The 17,371-nt window shown below is 46.0% G+C and overlaps 1 protein-coding gene and 1 pseudogene across 1 annotated transcript; one reads left to right on the forward strand and one right to left on the reverse strand.

Moving 5' to 3' along the window:
* Window positions 1-240: 240 nt before the first annotated feature.
* Window positions 241-3,685, forward strand: LOC136458321 (protein IQ-DOMAIN 2-like; annotated as a pseudogene).
* Window positions 3,686-6,996: 3,311 nt separating this feature from the next.
* Window positions 6,997-8,575, reverse strand: LOC136458322 (probable pectinesterase 67). Its single transcript, XM_066458281.1, has 4 exons — window positions 8,203-8,575; window positions 7,942-8,104; window positions 7,383-7,834; window positions 6,997-7,285 (listed from the first exon to the last, which is right to left on the reverse strand). The coding sequence occupies exons 1-4, from the start codon at window positions 8,469-8,471 to the stop codon at window positions 7,129-7,131; spliced, it is 1,041 nt and encodes a 346-aa protein (XP_066314378.1). The 5' UTR covers window positions 8,472-8,575; the 3' UTR covers window positions 6,997-7,128.
* Between the last annotated feature and the right edge of the window lie 8,796 nt (window positions 8,576-17,371).

Here is a 17,371-nt window from a genome sequence, read left to right on the forward strand (position 1 = left end):
TCTATTCATATACGTTGAATTTAACAATATGTCGTTTAAGTTGAATTGAAGTAAAGTTTTGTTAGTAAATATCTAAATAGAAATTCGAATATGAGATTCAAATTTGTATTAAAATATGATTAAATGTGATATTTGAATATGATTCATCGGATCCGTTTCCATCTCTGCCGAGTGCTGACCTCAAGCCCTACTGACCTGAAGCCCCATTCGGCACTCGCAGTCTCGCACTAGTCTCTACTCTCCAGGAAAGAAAAAAGAAAAAAGAAAAAGAAAGGAAAAAAGAAAGAAAAAGAAAAAGAATACTCCCGCTCGCTCGTCCACCGGCACGAGAGGCTCCCGACGCATCACCGCCGGCCTCCCTCTCTGCCCACCCGTGCTGCACCCGTCGGCCCCGCTCCTCAGCTTCCTTCTTGAGTTCTTGTGTTGGTTAGTATTCGTTTGCTGCTGGATGACTTTCTTTGTTCTGATCCTGGTGGACCGTAGATCTGATCCGGCTGACTTGTTCTTCACAGCGACTCTTTCTTGTCGAAGAGTTTGGAGCCATGGGGAGGAAGGGGAAGTGGTTCGGTGCGGTCAAGAAGGTTTTTAGTCCTGAACCTAAGGAGAAGGAGGAGGTAACGGCTCTAGTGATTCTTCTGTATGGGGCATTGTGTTGGATTTCCGTTTTAGTTTGTACTAGCCTTTGAACAGGATCTAAATCTCTCCTTTCCTCACTGCAAAGATTCCAGTCTCCTGATTTCAAATGTTGATGATAGAAATGCCAATTTTTCACTGACAGCTGCACACAATTTAATTTCTCACTTGTGGCCTTTTTTCAACTATGCTGTTGTGTTATGAAAAATGGAACAGGGATTATTTTAGCTTGACATTCAATAATTCCTGTACCGCCTTTTTGCATACTCCGGTATGGACTGAATTGTGCTCACAGACCAAATTATGCTGATGAAATGAACAGAAACTGCGGAAGAAGCTAGCACCTGGCAAACCAAGCCCACCTCTAGATCTAACCCCATCCACCTCCTTGGAAGTCAATATTTCAGTGCCACCCCCTCCAGCTCTACCATCTCTTCACCAAATTGAGGTTGAGGTCCCTGAAGCTGCGCAGGAGCAGAGCAACCATATTTCTGTGGAAGCAGTCCCTGCTGTCCCTATGCAGATGTCAGTATTACCACCTTGTATATCAAGGGAAGAGCTAGCTGCAACCAAGATTCAGACAGCATTCCGAGGTTACCTGGTAATATAAAATTAGCTTTGAATTAAGCTGATTCGTGCATTTTGTAAGATATGGATGCCTTGTACTACATCTTGAATAATTTAGATAAGAACTCACTGTGCCAGTTAAAATATTACACTGGTTGCTTTTGTTAATAGCTACTGGTAAAAAAAAACTAAAGATGATTCATTGTTTATTTACCTGGACTGCTGCTTAGCAGTTTTGAGGTTACAGTTCTTTTTTCTTATGATTTCCCTCCACATCAACATTACTGAACATGCAAGCAAATGTCTGTCAGCTGCAGACTTTCTCCTACAGTGTTCCACGTTTAGGTGTTGGCAGCCCACCTGAACCTGCATCTTGTAGTCATTCAGTTATTATTTGGAAGTGAGTTCTCTTGGTTCAATACTTTTGCTATTGATGGTTTGTGTATTCTTTTCACAGCATTGTGTGGTAAATGAATTTTTATGAATCATAGCAAGTTTTCTAGCTTCAATTGCACCTTGAGGAACTGCTAGCTTCTAGTGTAATGCCCCTCGCCCCCTTCTTTGATGCGATTGTTACCCTTTCCGTTTATTTTCAGTATATGTTTATTGCAGTGGCCCTGAAATCAATCTTTCCAGGTGTTGCAAAGTCATGAACTGGCAGTTGGTGGCAGCTACCTTTCATTATTCATGTATCTATAATACAAACAGAATTTTGTGAATGTGACTTTTCAGCAGTGTATTTTGTTTGAATGCAAACATGACTTCAAACTTCATGTTGCTTTTAGTAAAAGTGGAGAATATTATAGTTTGTAAATTGTAAGATGACGAAATAACTTTGAAAATTTGGTTTGCTTACTCATAAAGAAGAATATAATTTATACTGTAAGTATGCTGAGACTTCCCTTCTTTGATAATAACAGGCAAGGAGAGCATTAAGATCCCTGCGAGGCCTTGCTAGATTGAAGACACTGGTTGATGGTAATTCTATTAAGCGTCAAGCTGCAAGCACTCTGTGCTGTATGCAGACTCTAGCACGGGTGCAATCACAGATACGTTCAAGGAGACTGAAGATGTCTGAGGAGAACCAGGCCCTCCAACATCAGCTCTTACTGAAACAAGAATTGGATAATTTCAGGGTAGGCAAATCTCAAATCCCTGCACAAGAAGAATCCATGTGCTGCTTGTTCACTTGATTTGAGTAATATTGTTTTCTCCTTTGCCCTATGCCTTGAGATATTCACAAAATGTTGTCAAGAGCGCTAAACATATTCAGTTTGTAAATAAAACCAGATGGGTGAGAAGTGGGATGACAGTACTCAATCCAAGGAGCAAATTGAGGCAATCCTAATAAGCAGGCAAGAGGCTGCAGTAAGACGAGAGAGAGCATTTGCATACGCATTTTCTCATCAGGTAGGTTTCTGTTGTTCGTCAATAACAGGTGCCAATATGTATATTATCTCTTAGTGTGAGAGCATGCTTATAATGTTTCATTCTGTTCGTTGCAGTGGAAGAGCACTTCGAGGGCTGCCAATCCAATATTTGTGGACCCAAACAACCTACAGTGGGGCTGGAGCTGGTTGGAACTGACAAAGAGAGCAACATTGACCGTGGATCCGTGAAGAGCATGAGCTTGAACCTTGGAGAGGGTGAAATCACAAAGGCCTTCAACCGTCGGGACTCTAAGCCAGACAAGCCAGCACCAACTACTCCAAAACTGATCCGTCCAGCCTCCAGGCAGTCCCTATCAACACCTTCTCCTAAAGTAACACCAATCCTTGTGAGGAAGAAATCCACCATGCCAAAGAATGGCCCTACGCAGGTGGATGATGATGCAAGGAGTGTGTTAAGCGTTCAGTCTGAGCGACCAAGGAGGCACAGCATAGCCACCTCAATGGCGCGGGACAGTGAGAGTGTTGCAGGCTCCCCATCAGTCCCAAGCTACATGGTTCCCACAGAATCTGCAAGGGCTAAGTCCCGCCTCCATTACTCGGCATTAAAGAATGGCACAGAGACACCAGAAAAAGGAGGCTCTGCTGGACCCGCGAAGAAGAGGTTATCCTTCCAATCTGGAATGGCGTCTCCCTCACCGCTGAGGAGGCATTCTGGTCCTCCTAAGGTTTAAGATAGTGAAGAACATTGTTGATCCGCCATATAGTCAGAAGCCTGGTAACTGATGGTGGAAACAAATGATTCGTAAGATAAATGGATGGTGAGAGGGGCAATGGATTCTGCGGATATATTTAATTCATGTAGAAAGTTAGATGTTACACAAGCTGTATGAAGAGTTGGGGTTTGTATTTTTGAACAATTATGGCCACATTGGTTTGGACGTAAAAAATATTCATGGTTTCTGCCAGCCAGTTTCATTAGATAATAGTTGCAACAAAAAAAAAAAAAAACACACCGACCCCTCCATTTGTTGGGAGCAAAACAATCTCAGTTTGTTTCTGAACCTCTGTATAAACAGGTTTTCTATTTATGCGAGGCCTACATTTGTTCATGTGTTCCTATACGCCTCAATACATGTTAACCAATTGCAATCATAAAGCATCCCAGTTCACAATATTTATTGCTGAAAAAATTGCTATCTGTTTGCAACTCCAGGCAGAAAGCCATGTACCAACTCTCAGAGCTAAGTATAATAAGTCCTACTCAGCAGGCTGCAAGACAATCCATGTCATCAAAATCCTATGCGAAGGTGAGAGAATTGAAGAGAGAGAAGCAAGCGAGCTGCTAGCTAAGAGCAAGGCTTATGGTTTAGCCCACTGCCGGCTGAGAGAAGCTGCCATGTCACTTACATCTAATCATACACAGTCTGTTCGGTTGGCTGGTTCGTATCGTTGCTGGTTCGTGAATAAGTACTGCTGGCTGGTTTGTGTGAGAGAAAAATACTATTCCGGCTGGAAATTTATGATCGTTTACGACAAGCCACAGCCAAACGAACAGGCTGACAGTCAACCTGTACAGTGAGCCGGCTAAGAGGTGTACTATAATAAAAATACAAACATTTAATGTCAACATGTAGAAGCCTAGGGCACATCTGAGATGGGAGAGCGAAGCGTCGGCTTCTCGCCGATAGCGAGCTGGGAGACGGCTGCGAGAAATAATTTTTTTCTCGGACCATGAGCTGCAGGCGGACGAGATGGGAAACGCTCGCTCCGTAATCTCTCTTCGACGTGGCCCTTTTCTGTGTCGATGTGGACTCCTCCCAGCCGGCTAAAAAACGTTATTATACTTGCTCTAACCGCCTGCTGCAAGAGCATGCACCAAGAAAAAGATGCTTTTGTTTCTCTCTCCCAATCACATGCCTCTTTTTGCTACTGCTATTTACTGCTTAGAGCCGACTCATTAGCCTGCCCAGTATACGAGTCTAGCTGTCACACGGATGCAGCTCGCTTGCAGGCCGCTGCCGACGGACTTATATATTATCCTTGCTCTCAATATCCAAGATCGTAAGTGCTCAGAGTCATTAATTATCTCATCGTGATGTGTTACGTACTTATGTATTCTTCAGTAAGGCCATGTTTAGTTCGGCCGATTCGGCGCCGACGAAATCACTGTAGTTTTTGAGACCGTGGCATTTTGTTTTTATTTGGTAATAATTGTCCAATCGTTGACTAATTAGGCTCAAAACTGTTCGTCTCGCAAAGTACAACCAAACTGTGCAATTAGTTTTTGATTTCGTCAATATTAGTACTCCATGCATGTACCACAAGTTTGATGTGACGGAGAATCTTCTTTTTGCATAGTGTCAAATTCAGGAATTTGGAGGAACTAAACATGCCCTGACTCTACTTCCCTAGACTTCGCATAACAGATTTCAGGAACTGCTTTATGATGATTAGGGTACGTAAATGATAAAACCGTCTTAATTAACATGTATTCAATTTCTATTGATTTACATTTCTGCATATGGTAATTCGATTTTTCCAATAAGAACTCCTTGGCTAGAGTTATATTAGTACCAAGCTTTTTAATAGTGGGCTAAGACATTTAGCAGCGTCCTCCAAATAGCTACTCCATATGTCCCTAAATATCTGTCGTTTTTGTTTCCGAGAAACAACTTTGACTAAATATATATTAAAACATATTAATATTTATGGTACATAATTAATATCATTGGAAAGATCTTTGAATTTAGTTTTTTTAATAAATTTATTTGGAGATACAAATGTTGGCCCTGTTCGTTTTGCTGAAAAAACGAGCCGAAATACTGTTCCCGCTGATTTGTTGTGAAAGAAAAACACTGTTCCGGCTGAAAAAACAAGCTGAAAAGTACAGATTATAAGATGCATGCATTTGTTACAAATCGAGTCAAACTTGCGACACGCACACCAACGGCGACAATTATTTAGAGATGGAGGGAGTATAGCGGGAGCTATTTTATTTAGCGATTTATAGAAATTTTAAAAATTCTTATGTAATTATGTATAGAAACATTTAACTAAAGAATTGTATGAGAAAAATATTTAAATACAATTACAATACTTGAGGAGGGTCTCCACGCCCATTACTTAACTTTCATTAATGAATATGAATGTTGATTGCAACCGTGGGTATGTTGAGTGAAGTCATATTGCCATGGGACTCCGAGAAAAGTCTAACTAGTTGGTGGAGACTCCGATGTTGCAATAAATTTGTTAGTGGAGACCGCGTACGTTAAAATATTAATTTCAGCCCGATATGAAAGAGAAATATGATGAAATATTATTTTTGCCCTTTGTCCTTTCTTCATCCTCTCTCTACTCCTCCCTTGTCCTCGTACTCACGTGTCACCGCTACCACCATCAGGGGCGGATCCAGCGGTGGGGCGGGGGGGGGGGGGGGGGGGGGGGGGGGGCTCAAGCCCCCTACCTAAACCGAATCAGTGCAAATTACTGTAGAGCCCCTATGAATTTTTAGGCAAAGTTCTATAGTATAGGGGGACTGAGACTTAAGATCGAGCAGCAGTGTTGTTCAGTCCCCCCTAAAATATTTCCTGGATCCGCCGCTGGCCACCACCAAGTGCCTTGCTCGCCACTGATCCTCTGCACCCACTGTCGTCACTGCAATTTCTTTGCGCCGCATCGCGCTTTGTCGTGCCATGCCGATGCGGCGAAGGAAGGACGTACTGAGAGGTGACAAAGAGTAGCCATAGTCTCCCAAGGCGGCGAAGGGCATAGGGTAGGGCGAGGCCAGGGTGGCGTGGAAGGGCACAATCAAAGATCGTGACGGTGTGAAAACAGGCGTGTTGGTTGGCGTTCTGAGGTGTTGCACATGACTGGGGTCAAGCCAGGACTGGGTGTGCCCTACGCGACGTTGAGGCCCAATGAGAAGGCGCGCGGCAATGGAGGCAATGGAGCGATGGGCGTTGGGGCGAACGGAGGAGATGCATTAGCCAACGCCGGCTTAATTTGGCCACTGCCCCAACAACGTCTCTTTCATGACTATGAGCGTTCCTCCCTAATACCGCAACACTGGTTGCTCCATGGTACCGACAAGGCAATGCCTCCCTCTTGCGAATTTATCCTTATGTCGTCATGGTTATATATAATAAACCGACTCTTCTCATATTATGGAGAGATCAAGTTATTCTAACTCTACCAGCTTATATACTGTAAAATACAAATCAAATTCGAATATAACGATGATCGAAATTGTAATATTTATGCTGATAAAGGCAAACAAATGTGATGGTCTGGGAGCTGTTAGTCCACACAAAAAGGTGCTTCAACATGTTCTAAAGCAATGCGTGCAGAGAAATTTGAAGCTCGGGATCAACAATGAAAATGTATCAGTCGTATGGCAAGAAAAGGATCGTTGTTCAGTGTGTCATCAATCAGAATAATTTGGCGTTACACGGGTACACTACTCGATCGAGAGCAGCGCGTGAGAAGGGTCTCGGCCGAACACGGCAACGATACAAGATGCATGTCCGATCGAGTCGGATCAGTAGTAGTACGCCGGCAGCCAGTCCTTGCCGTTGATGAAGTCAATGGTGAGGTACTTGGCCGCGTCGTTCTGAGAGAACCGCCGCGACCATGGCACGCGATTCGAAGCGTCAGCGCCCGGTCCAGTGCAGTTGAACTCCGCGAGCATCACCTTGCTGCGACGACGATCACAAATGATGGCGTTACACTACGTTCATTCTACCTAGCTCTACGTTATTGTATTGTTGCCTGGAATTAATACTAATAACTTACTCGGTGCTGCCGGTGTAGCCTATGGTGGTCCAGCCGGCCGGGTTGACGGTCTTGGACAGGTAGGTGTCGGAGAAGATGACGCGCGAGTCGGGCGCGCTGACGCGGCCCAGGTACACCTCGCCGACGCCGTACACCTTGCCCTTGAGGAAGACGAAGCCGCTGCTGTCCTCCTCCTCCCGTACTTGCGCGGTGATGGAGCCGCGGATCTCCGTCCGCTGGTCAGGCTTCACAAAGATCTCCGGGCACTGGAACATGGACTGCCCGTTGCCGAAGATGAAGTCGATGTTGCCCTGGATGTAGCAGCTCTCGTAGTAGTGGCGCCCGGCGCTGTCGAAGAGGGTGTGGTGGGGGCTGTAGAACGCGCAGTGGTAGAAGGCCACCTTGTCGCCGGCCACCATCGCCGCCACCGACCGGATCTCCGGGTCGTTCACCAGGCCGACGCGGGCGCTGTTCTGTCGTCAAGTTTTGCATTGGATTGATCGTGCGTGTCATCACCATTATTACCATTCTAGCTAGACGACGTACGTACAAACGGAAACGGGAGAGGCCGGGCACGGACCCTGAAGCTGACGCCGAAGACGACGACGTTGTCCGCGTTGACGGTGAACGCGGCGGACTCAGCGTTGTCGGAAGAGGAGGACTCGTGGGAGATGGAGGTCCGGCCTTTGCCGTTACCCCTCACGAAGATGAAGGGCTTGTTCTCCGGTATCACAACTTTGCCCCTGCATCAACCATGCGTACGTGGTCGTTGGAAATCATCATAATCATAAGAATAAAAGGAGAGGGCCGGGAGAAGTGCATCATGCGCATGTAGGCATGCCTGTGCAGGCCAGAGCGGAGGTGGACGATGATCCACTCGGCGTTCCCGGCGGGCACGGCGTCGATGGCGGACTGCACCGTCTTGAACTCCTCGTCGGGGCCAACGATCAGCGTCCGCTTCGCCTTGATATTCTCCGTCAGCAGGGGCCCATTCACGATGTCATCGCTTTTCTTGGCGAGCTTCGACTTGCCCAGCGCGCCGCCGGGCGCCCACGTGAGCACCGCGGCAGCGGCGAGAAGGAAGGTGAGGAGGCACGGCGTCTGGGCCATCGTCGTCGCCCTCGGTTCTCGATCGCGCGTGCGATTCTGCAACAATAGCTTAGCTAGTTTCTAAGAGGCAATGACGCAGCGCAAGGGCCGGGACTCTTAACGCACCGCTCTGTTTCTGGCCGCTCGCTGCTGGGATGCGGGGGAAGGGCGGAAGGCTACGAGGTGAAAGCGGAGATTTTTTTTTTCCTCACACCTGGTTGTCCTTCCCGCGTGTCCCCGTGGAATCGTCCTTGCTTGTGGTTTCGACATAGTAATCGCCTAATCCGTCATATTATACACTAATCGTAATCGCACACATATGTACGGGTACTTCGTGTTTCATACATAGACGTGAGAATGGATTTAGACTATCATAAATAGTTTTCGAAAATCAAAAGAACTCATTTAGTGGATTTACGGTCCAATTGATTCAACAATGAGCCGTGGAAAAACTGATGTAAACTTTGGGCTGTGAAAAAACTACTATGAGCTACATGACTAAAAAAAAGTTATAACTATTTAGTTGAAACAACTATAAAACATATCTCTCTCTTTTATCTCCCTTAATATAAAACGTCTCTCTATTTTCGCCCATTTGAAATAGCAGAAAGTTGAAAACCAAAATAAGGGTTTAAAAAGTTGAACCAAACATAGACTTAGATCCTTTAAATTTTAGATGTGAATTGAATTACTTTATAATACTAATTTGGATTTATGAATATCGGGTCTCACCGTGAACTCCGGCCACATGAGGTAAAACCTTGATTAAATCTTTTTTTATGAAAAAAAATTATTCTAGCTCTGCAAGAGTTTTGCACCCAAACGTTCATTATTACAAATCCAACCTCCAGCTGATTAATTAACGACTCACAAAAACTTAAAAAAATTAAGACAAACTCAAACTCACATACTAAGCATTAAGTCTATTAGAAGACAAACCACACATTCTTTGCGACTGATCTGAATTGCCACGGTTATTGTTTTAGTTGTGATCTTATGAAGAATGGACTAGAAATGTGTCCAATAGATGGCTCTGAAGATTACCTATAAGTAGGAAAATAATCTTTTTTTTTTGTCAAACATCGCGTCATTTCTGACCAACCAAATAGACCAGCAAATAGCCATTGCTCCTACCCAAATTTTTTTCTTGTTGATCCCGAAGACCCTAAAAATCTAATAAATCCTTTGGAGGTTGTAAACCAAATGCAACCTGAACAATCCTCCAAATAAATCTTGCAACATGACAATCAGAAAACAGGTGTTGTATATTTTTCTTGTTAAAAACCAACAATTACCATCCCCTTTCCAATTTCGCTTTAGAAGGTTGTCTTTCATTAAGATAACACCCTTTAGTAAAATCCAAGAAAAGATCTTAATTTTAAGAGCATCTTCAAGAGTATTAAAAAACCTTCCCTATCTTTGTTTTTTAGACAAGATTGGAAAAAACCCCTTTCCAACAACTCATAATCTATCCTCTCAAACTTTTAGCACTTGAGAAAAAAAACACGCGTAAAGTTACGCGCTCTCTCTGTCGCACGTATCCTTCTTTCCCGCGCTTTCTCCTCCGTGGCGCAGCGAATCGAGAAGCAAGCAGCCTTGCCGGTGGCGTCTGGGCCACCATGCACGCCACGAGGGGAGCGTTTATCGTCCCCGAGTCCTTGAACCCACCCGTCCTACCAGTCCCGGACGCAATCCTCTCCAGCTCTCCCGTCGTGGTCATGCTCGACCAGGTCGCGTACATCGGCGACAACTAGAAGAACGGGACGTTCGCCCAGGCCATCTCGCGCTCCAGCTCTCCCGCCGTGGTCATGCTCGACCAGGTCGCATACATCGGCGACGACCGGAAGAACGGGACGTTCGCCCAGGCCATCACGTGCACGGCGCGGCCATCGGCATGTCCCTGTGGCTCACGGACCCGTCGGCCATCTCCCACTTCTGCATCCACTGCCCGTCGGGGTCGGGGTCGGGCGGCCTCAAGGCGACCGACATCATGGACGAGCAAGGCAAGGACGTCGCCATCATCCGACACCGACCCTCCGTCGCTCGACGTGTTGCCGAGCCCGAAACCGAATGTCTTCCACCCCTGGGAGATCGGGTTCTCTCCCTGTGGCGACGACGGCGACGGTGAGTTTCTTCTGGCTGTGCTTCGTCCTAGACTCGTGCACCTGCAGTACGCCATCCACGTCTTCTCCTCCCAGAACAACACATGGTGACATGGACGACCAGGCTAGCGATGCTGGAGCCGCCATGTCCTCGGTACAGGGACGACTACCTGGTGCACGAGCGCGAGGATGTGATCAGGGATTACTCGGCTGGGACCAAATTTTGATTTTTTAAGTCAAATATTATGTATTATTGGAGATGACCTTATTTTTTTTCTCCCAATATCTTTTTATAAGTTGGAAAACATGGTGTTTTTAAGAAGAAAATTTAGGATACTCTTGGAGATGCTCTGAGAGGTAACTTCAACTTCCATAAAAACTTGTTAAGAGGCATTGCATTTGATTTACTAAAAATACATGTAAAGATTGTAATGTAAACAGTTCTTTCTTTATAAGATCCCATTTTAAAGAGTTAGGTTGGTCATGAAGTTGCACAAATGCTACCGTAGTAACAAGCTCATTCATTTTAAAGAGTTTTACTCAGCATTATTATCCAGTGGACTGAAAAAACCTATCATACACCTCAATAAAGCATACGTTGTTCACACGAGTGTTCTGCCATTTTCCTTTTCTAACTTGTTCGACAAACAAGTTACAAACAAGTGTGGTATGACAATCAATCCAGTCCATTGCATCACCCTGATCATGGTTTCCCACAATATTTTCATCACCCAAACCAAAATTTCCCACAACGGCACGTTGCTGCAAAAAAATTGGAAGAGAATATCATACCTCATCATCTCTTGCCTTCTTGTTGGTCGACGATGCACGACGTTCACTTGCGTCCAGGAACTAGGGAAGAAACCACGAAGTCTTGTCTAGCAGTGCCGCCGGCCATGGTAGCAGCGTCCGCGGGGACAACAGCTCCTCTAGCCAGGCAGACAGCACCCACTGCGAGGGGGCCATGTGCCCAGCCAGCCCAGCTACGGCCTCTGCCAGGGGGGCCACGCCCCCGGCTAGTAGTGATGCCCATTTGCACAAACAAAAAAGGAAAAAAAAAAAAACACACGATAGCGCCGCCTGCGCCGTGGCCATAGGATCCAATGCTCGCGCAGGACCGCTAGAGACGTAGCAGCGCCCGCGGCCCACGCCCCGCGCCCACACCGATGTCGTCGTCGTGTTGCTGGAGATTAGGGATGAAAACGGTACGAATATTTTCCGACCGTATTCGAAACCGAATCTGTTTAGAGGGGTTAGGATCTGTCCGTATCCGAGTCCGGATATCCAACATCCGATATCGTATCCGTATCCGTATCCGAATACTCAAATCGCATATTTATGATATCGATATCCAATCGTATCCTATCCGACATAGTTGACACTATCCGTATTCGAATCCGAATCCGGACAGAAATATGAAAACAAATGTAATATTGGTGATATCCGTCCGTATCCGATCCGTTTTCATCCCTACTGGAGATATAGCTACGGGTGTCGGATCTGCCACACCTGCACGCGACCTCCGTGACCGTGTTGGGTCATCGGAGCTACCGATACCGCCACGTCCTGCACTCACGCTGAGCCACCATGGAGAACTGGCAAGGGAGGAAGGGAGGAGGAGAGAGAAGATTCTGAGAGGGAGGACAGTTTGATGCAAAAACTGATGGTGAGGGAAAAGGGATAAGGACGCAGACGTGCGTCGGATCTAATCGCATTGAAATGAAATTTTGGGTCCAAGATGTGGGGATCATTGTTAGTTGGTAGTACAAACCGGTAGTAATAATTATCTATCATTGCTAGTTGATTTTAAATTCTAACAGTGACTTGCCTTTCGTCTAATCGTCTATGAACCGGTAGTCATACCTCTATTACTGACGATTTAAATTTTTTTGGCTGTGATGGCCCCGTAAGAATTGGTGTTTTATCTTGCACGACTTGTCATCATATATAGCTCTAAAAAACAATAGAATTTATTATATAACTGTGGCAACACATGGCACTATATATGTGAATTAATATTAAAGAGCAAAATTTCTTTTTTCGATCTCTCACTCTCTTTCCTGTCGTTCATTTCTCACTTCTCTTTTGTCCCTCGGTCTGTCCTCCCTTACCATTACTTTTTTCTCGCTTCAAGTTTTGACCTAAAAATCCTTCATCGGCACCGTACCAATCATGTCATGGTCTCGCCATATGTGCCCATTATCACTAGCACAAATGCCATATAATAATTTGTATGCCCGGTTACATGCATGGACATATTTGCTAGCGAAGGTTAAAGACTAGTTTTTAGATTTATCCACTTTCATGATCCTTGTCATTCCTACTTGCAGAATATTTTAAGGAACACTTACTAAACGCGCTTCTGGACCATTTTTCAGAAAGAGTGCTACAGCTGACTTTAAGATTGTCATGTTGTGCTGATGCTGGTTCGTTTCGCTGAAATTTGGCTTACGCTGATACTTATGCTGGAATGTTGTGAGATGAAAACATTGTTCGTTCGCTAAAAAGTACTACTGAAGTAGTGCTGCAAAACAGGGCGAGTGACGGCAACAATGGAGATTTTCGCCAACAATAGATGGTTATCTTCTAATAGACTTGATGTATAGTTGGCCGCTACTGTTAATTTGTGTCTGTTTTCAATCTGAGTGTTCTTTTAATAATAGATGCATAACTTATGCATGGATCAGAATAAAATTTGTTTATCTAAAAATCTAATTGTCAAGCACACTTGAGCCATCATTACCAGCACCGGAATGGCTCAGCAAGTTTAGGGCACTAGTACTACCACATACATTCAAGTGGAGGGTGACAGACATTATCCTTTTTGCTGATCAAAATTCGGCCACAATTCCATCCACAAACATAAAAGCGTGTTCCGTTACCGTTCCTGACACAACAAAGCATTGCAACATACTTCTGTTTGTTTGAAACCGGTCCTGACCCCACCATGCGAGGCCACGAGCAACACCACGCCTTTGAAAACAACACGTCATTAGCGTTCCGTGACTGCCTGATCAGAAAAACGAATGGGAATCGATTCTTCCAATGATGTAGTGTCGGGCGAAAAGTACTCCTCCGTTCCCCGAACCCTAGGCGGCGTGTCTCCTGGCGGTCGCGCCCCTCACCCCGCCGCCTCCGCCGCCGGCCTCAAGCCCAGCACCGGCGGCCCCCACCCCTCCCTTCCCCTCCCTGCCCCCTTAACGCCCACAGCCCCCAGCACCTCCACGGCCCCGGGCACCCCTAGTTGCGCCGCCGCCAGTTCCGGTGTCACCACCCCTCCAACGTCGCCGGTCTCCAGTCTGGCGCTGGTGGCTCCCATCCCCTCCTTTCCCCACCCTGCTCACTCCGCGCAAGCATCTCCCTCCACCACCGCATCCCCTACCTCCCCCGGTTGCAGTCCCTAGATGCGTGCAGGAATAGGAGCCGCGACGCCATCGTTCGAGTTGGACACGCGCTCCCCAGGGACACCGGCGCCGGGTCCTACCGCCGCCCTCTCCCATAGCATCCATGGCGAGCTGGGACCGCCGCTTGAAAGGTCCTTGTTTAGTTTTGGTAATTGAATGACAACCTTAGGTGGACTAATATGTGTTTGAGTGAGATACATAGGTGATTAGTCCACAAGAACATCATGTGTGAACAACCTATGCCATGGAGGTGAAATGGCTTGGATATGTTGCAAGGCTCACACATGTGATGAAGGAGCTCATTGCATATGAGACATGACATTGAGTCATGTGACTAAGGTGGAGAAGATCAATACAAGAGTTGGCTTGACGGACTAGTTGCAAGTGTGAAGGGCAAGTTGGAGGCTTTGGAGCGATGGACCGTGTGGCGGTAAAGCTTGAGCAAGACTCGGCGCCGATGGACGAAGGCAACGGTGAAAAGAAAGTGAGGTCAAGATTGATGAACCAACAAGGTCATATGATGATATGAAGTGGATCATATCATTTGTCGATCAAGGTTGGATGGCCGTACTATCAAGAGGGGCAAACTTGTTTGTATATCGGTCGTCTAGTGCCACTCGAGTGATATAACTTTGCATCATTGTTAGGATCGAGTGACGTGGTGAATTGAGTGACTAATGCTTTGAAAAATGATTATGAAAATGCTAACACACTTGTACATGAAGGTGTACACTTGGTAGTGTTGGCACATTTGCAAAGGAGAAGAAGTTTGAGATGTTTTGGAGGTGAAAAGGTCAACAGGACCATTGGTCTGTGTTGAACATTGATGATTCTTGGATGGGAATTCTGCATTTACCCATTGTGCCTTGGATCAAATATGCAAGTTATATGTGTAGACCTCTGAGTAAGCTTTCCAAAATGTCTAAGATCATCGAAATCGGAGTTCGGAGCTAAGACTTATCATCGTTTTAGCGCTTAGGACTCTGGCTCAAGACCCTGTCCCCTGGGTCCGGTTCTAGGGTCCGGACCATGTTTTCTGGGTCTGGTTGAGCGTTTTTACATGTGTTTGAAGGGACATGACTCTGAGATGGTCCGGTTGTAGCAACAGGATCCGGTCTGGTTGCTTTGGGAGCTCTCGAGAGCTCTCTGGACTGAACAGGACCGAGGTGTGAGTTGGTCCGGTTGCTCGGTCTGGTTGCTGTCTGAGCACACAAAAGTGACCATTGAAGGTCCAATGGTTGGCATTCAAACATGGGGACATGTGGCAGCATCCCATGATTCGGACCCTCAGGTTCATGGTCTAGATCCAGGGTCCGGTTCGGATCTCCCCGAGCAACTTTTGAGCAATGGCTCTTTTGAGCCTTTTGGCTATAAATTGAAGGGGTACTTGGGCATGGCTGAGGTTGAGCACCTTGGGGGACTTTGTGTCCATGCTTGAGAGTGCTTGGGAGCCATCTAACTCACTTGTGTTTGCAAGAGTGAGAATCCATTGCGAGTGAGTGACTAGTGCGTTGCATTGTGAGATTGCATCGAGTGGCACTTAGTGTTCGAGTTGCAAGCCAGTGGTGCTTGTTACTCTTGGAGGTTGCCACCTCCTAGACAGGTTGATGGTGAGTTCTCCATCGTGAAGCATGCAAGAAGATTGTGCGGTGCTCCGGAGAAGGATTTGTGAGGGGTACCATGCTCACCCGCGGGAGCCGTGAAGAGCAACACTAGTAGAGCGTGTCATTAAGCTACCCTCTCTTGTGGGTAGGATTCTTGCGATGCCCAACATGTTAGCTTGGCGGGTGATGCCAATTAGCCGCCAAACTATCAAGTGAGCGGTCGACACAACGGGGACTAGCGTGTTGGCAAGCATATGAACCTCAGGAGAAAAATCACCATGTCAACATTGTTCTTCCGATTGGTTTGCATCCCCGTTATACAAGCTTGCATTTACTTTCATATATATATTGTGCTTGTGTAGTTGCTCTTGTAATTATTTAGCTTATGTAGCTTGCTAGTTACCTTCTTGCTTGTGTAGCATAGAAGTAGCTCCCTTGCGTGACTAATTTGGTTTGAGTAACCTTGTTAGTCACATTGCTTAGTTTGTGTAGCTAAGTAATTTGAGCTCTCTAATTTGGCTTGTGTAGCCTTGTCATTGAGCATTGCTAGTGAGCTTAGGAGCTTTGTGCGCTTTGCATCACTAGCTGTGTAGGAGCTCTCTCGGTTGCTTGAAGTACTAGTTGCATAGGCTTGTGTGACCTTGCAAGCTAGAATTGTTCAGTGAGCTCTAGCTAGCCCAGCATCTTTGTTGCCTAATTAGGATCTTTCTAAGGTGCTTCAGAACTTAGATAGTGGGGTGTAGTCTTGGCTAGACCGATAGTTTTAATTCTGCATTTGTTTCGGTTAGCCGGCATGTTTAGTTTTAGAAAGGACTATTTATCCTCCCTCTAGTCTGCTAGCTCGACCCTACACCGCTGTAGGCCAAGGCACCATCGACGTCGCTACCACAGGGCAACCTTCTGGCCTAGCTGAAAGGTCCTTGTTTGGTTTTGGTAATTGAGTGACAACATAGGTGGACTAATATGTGGTTATGTGAGAATACACAGGAGATTAGTCCATGGGTGAATATATAATGAAGGAGCTCATTGCATATAAGACATGACATGGAGTCATGTGACTAAGGTAGAGAAGATCAAGATGAGGTTTAGCTTGATGGACCGGTTGCAAGAGTGAAGGGCAAGTCGGAGGCTTTGAAGTGCTGGACCGCATGGTGGGATGCTTGAGCAAAGACTTGGCGCCAATGTACCGATGCAACGGTGAAGAGCAAGTGAGGTTAAGATCGATCAACCAATAAGGTCACATGATGATATGAAGTGGATCATATCACTATTGATCATGTTGGTGCATGTGTTGCAATGACATTGAAGAGATGGAATGGAATGCGTAAGGCAAAGGTATAACCTATAGGGCATTTTATTTCACCGGTCATAAGTGTGTAGAGAAGTTTATGATCGGGTTTAGGATAGATGGTCGTACTATCAAGAGGGCCAAACTTGTTTGCATATCGGGCATCTAGTGCCACTCAAGTGATCTAACTTTGCTTCGTTGCTAGGATCGAGTGGCGTGGTGAAAAGAGAGATAATCCTTTCATAAAATGTTTGTGAAAAGCTAACACACATGCACAATATGGTGTATCACTTGGTGGTGTTGGCATATTTGCAAAGGAGAAGAAGTTGGAAGCGAGGAGGAGGTGGCAAAGAGCTTGGGTTGCTTTCTGGACATTGGTGGACTGTCTGCCCTTTGGTGGCAGACTTTTCGCAGTCCTCGGACGCTGGCATTTGGGAGGGATCGGACACGACGCTCGCATTGTTCATGGGCTGACAAGTGAATGGCGTACTGTCTGCGCCTGGGTGGTGGACTATCCATTGGC

This window comes from Miscanthus floridulus, chromosome 6, assembly GCF_019320115.1.
Source record: "Miscanthus floridulus cultivar M001 chromosome 6, ASM1932011v1, whole genome shotgun sequence".
In the NCBI taxonomy this organism is placed as follows: Eukaryota; Viridiplantae; Streptophyta; class Magnoliopsida; order Poales; family Poaceae; genus Miscanthus; species Miscanthus floridulus.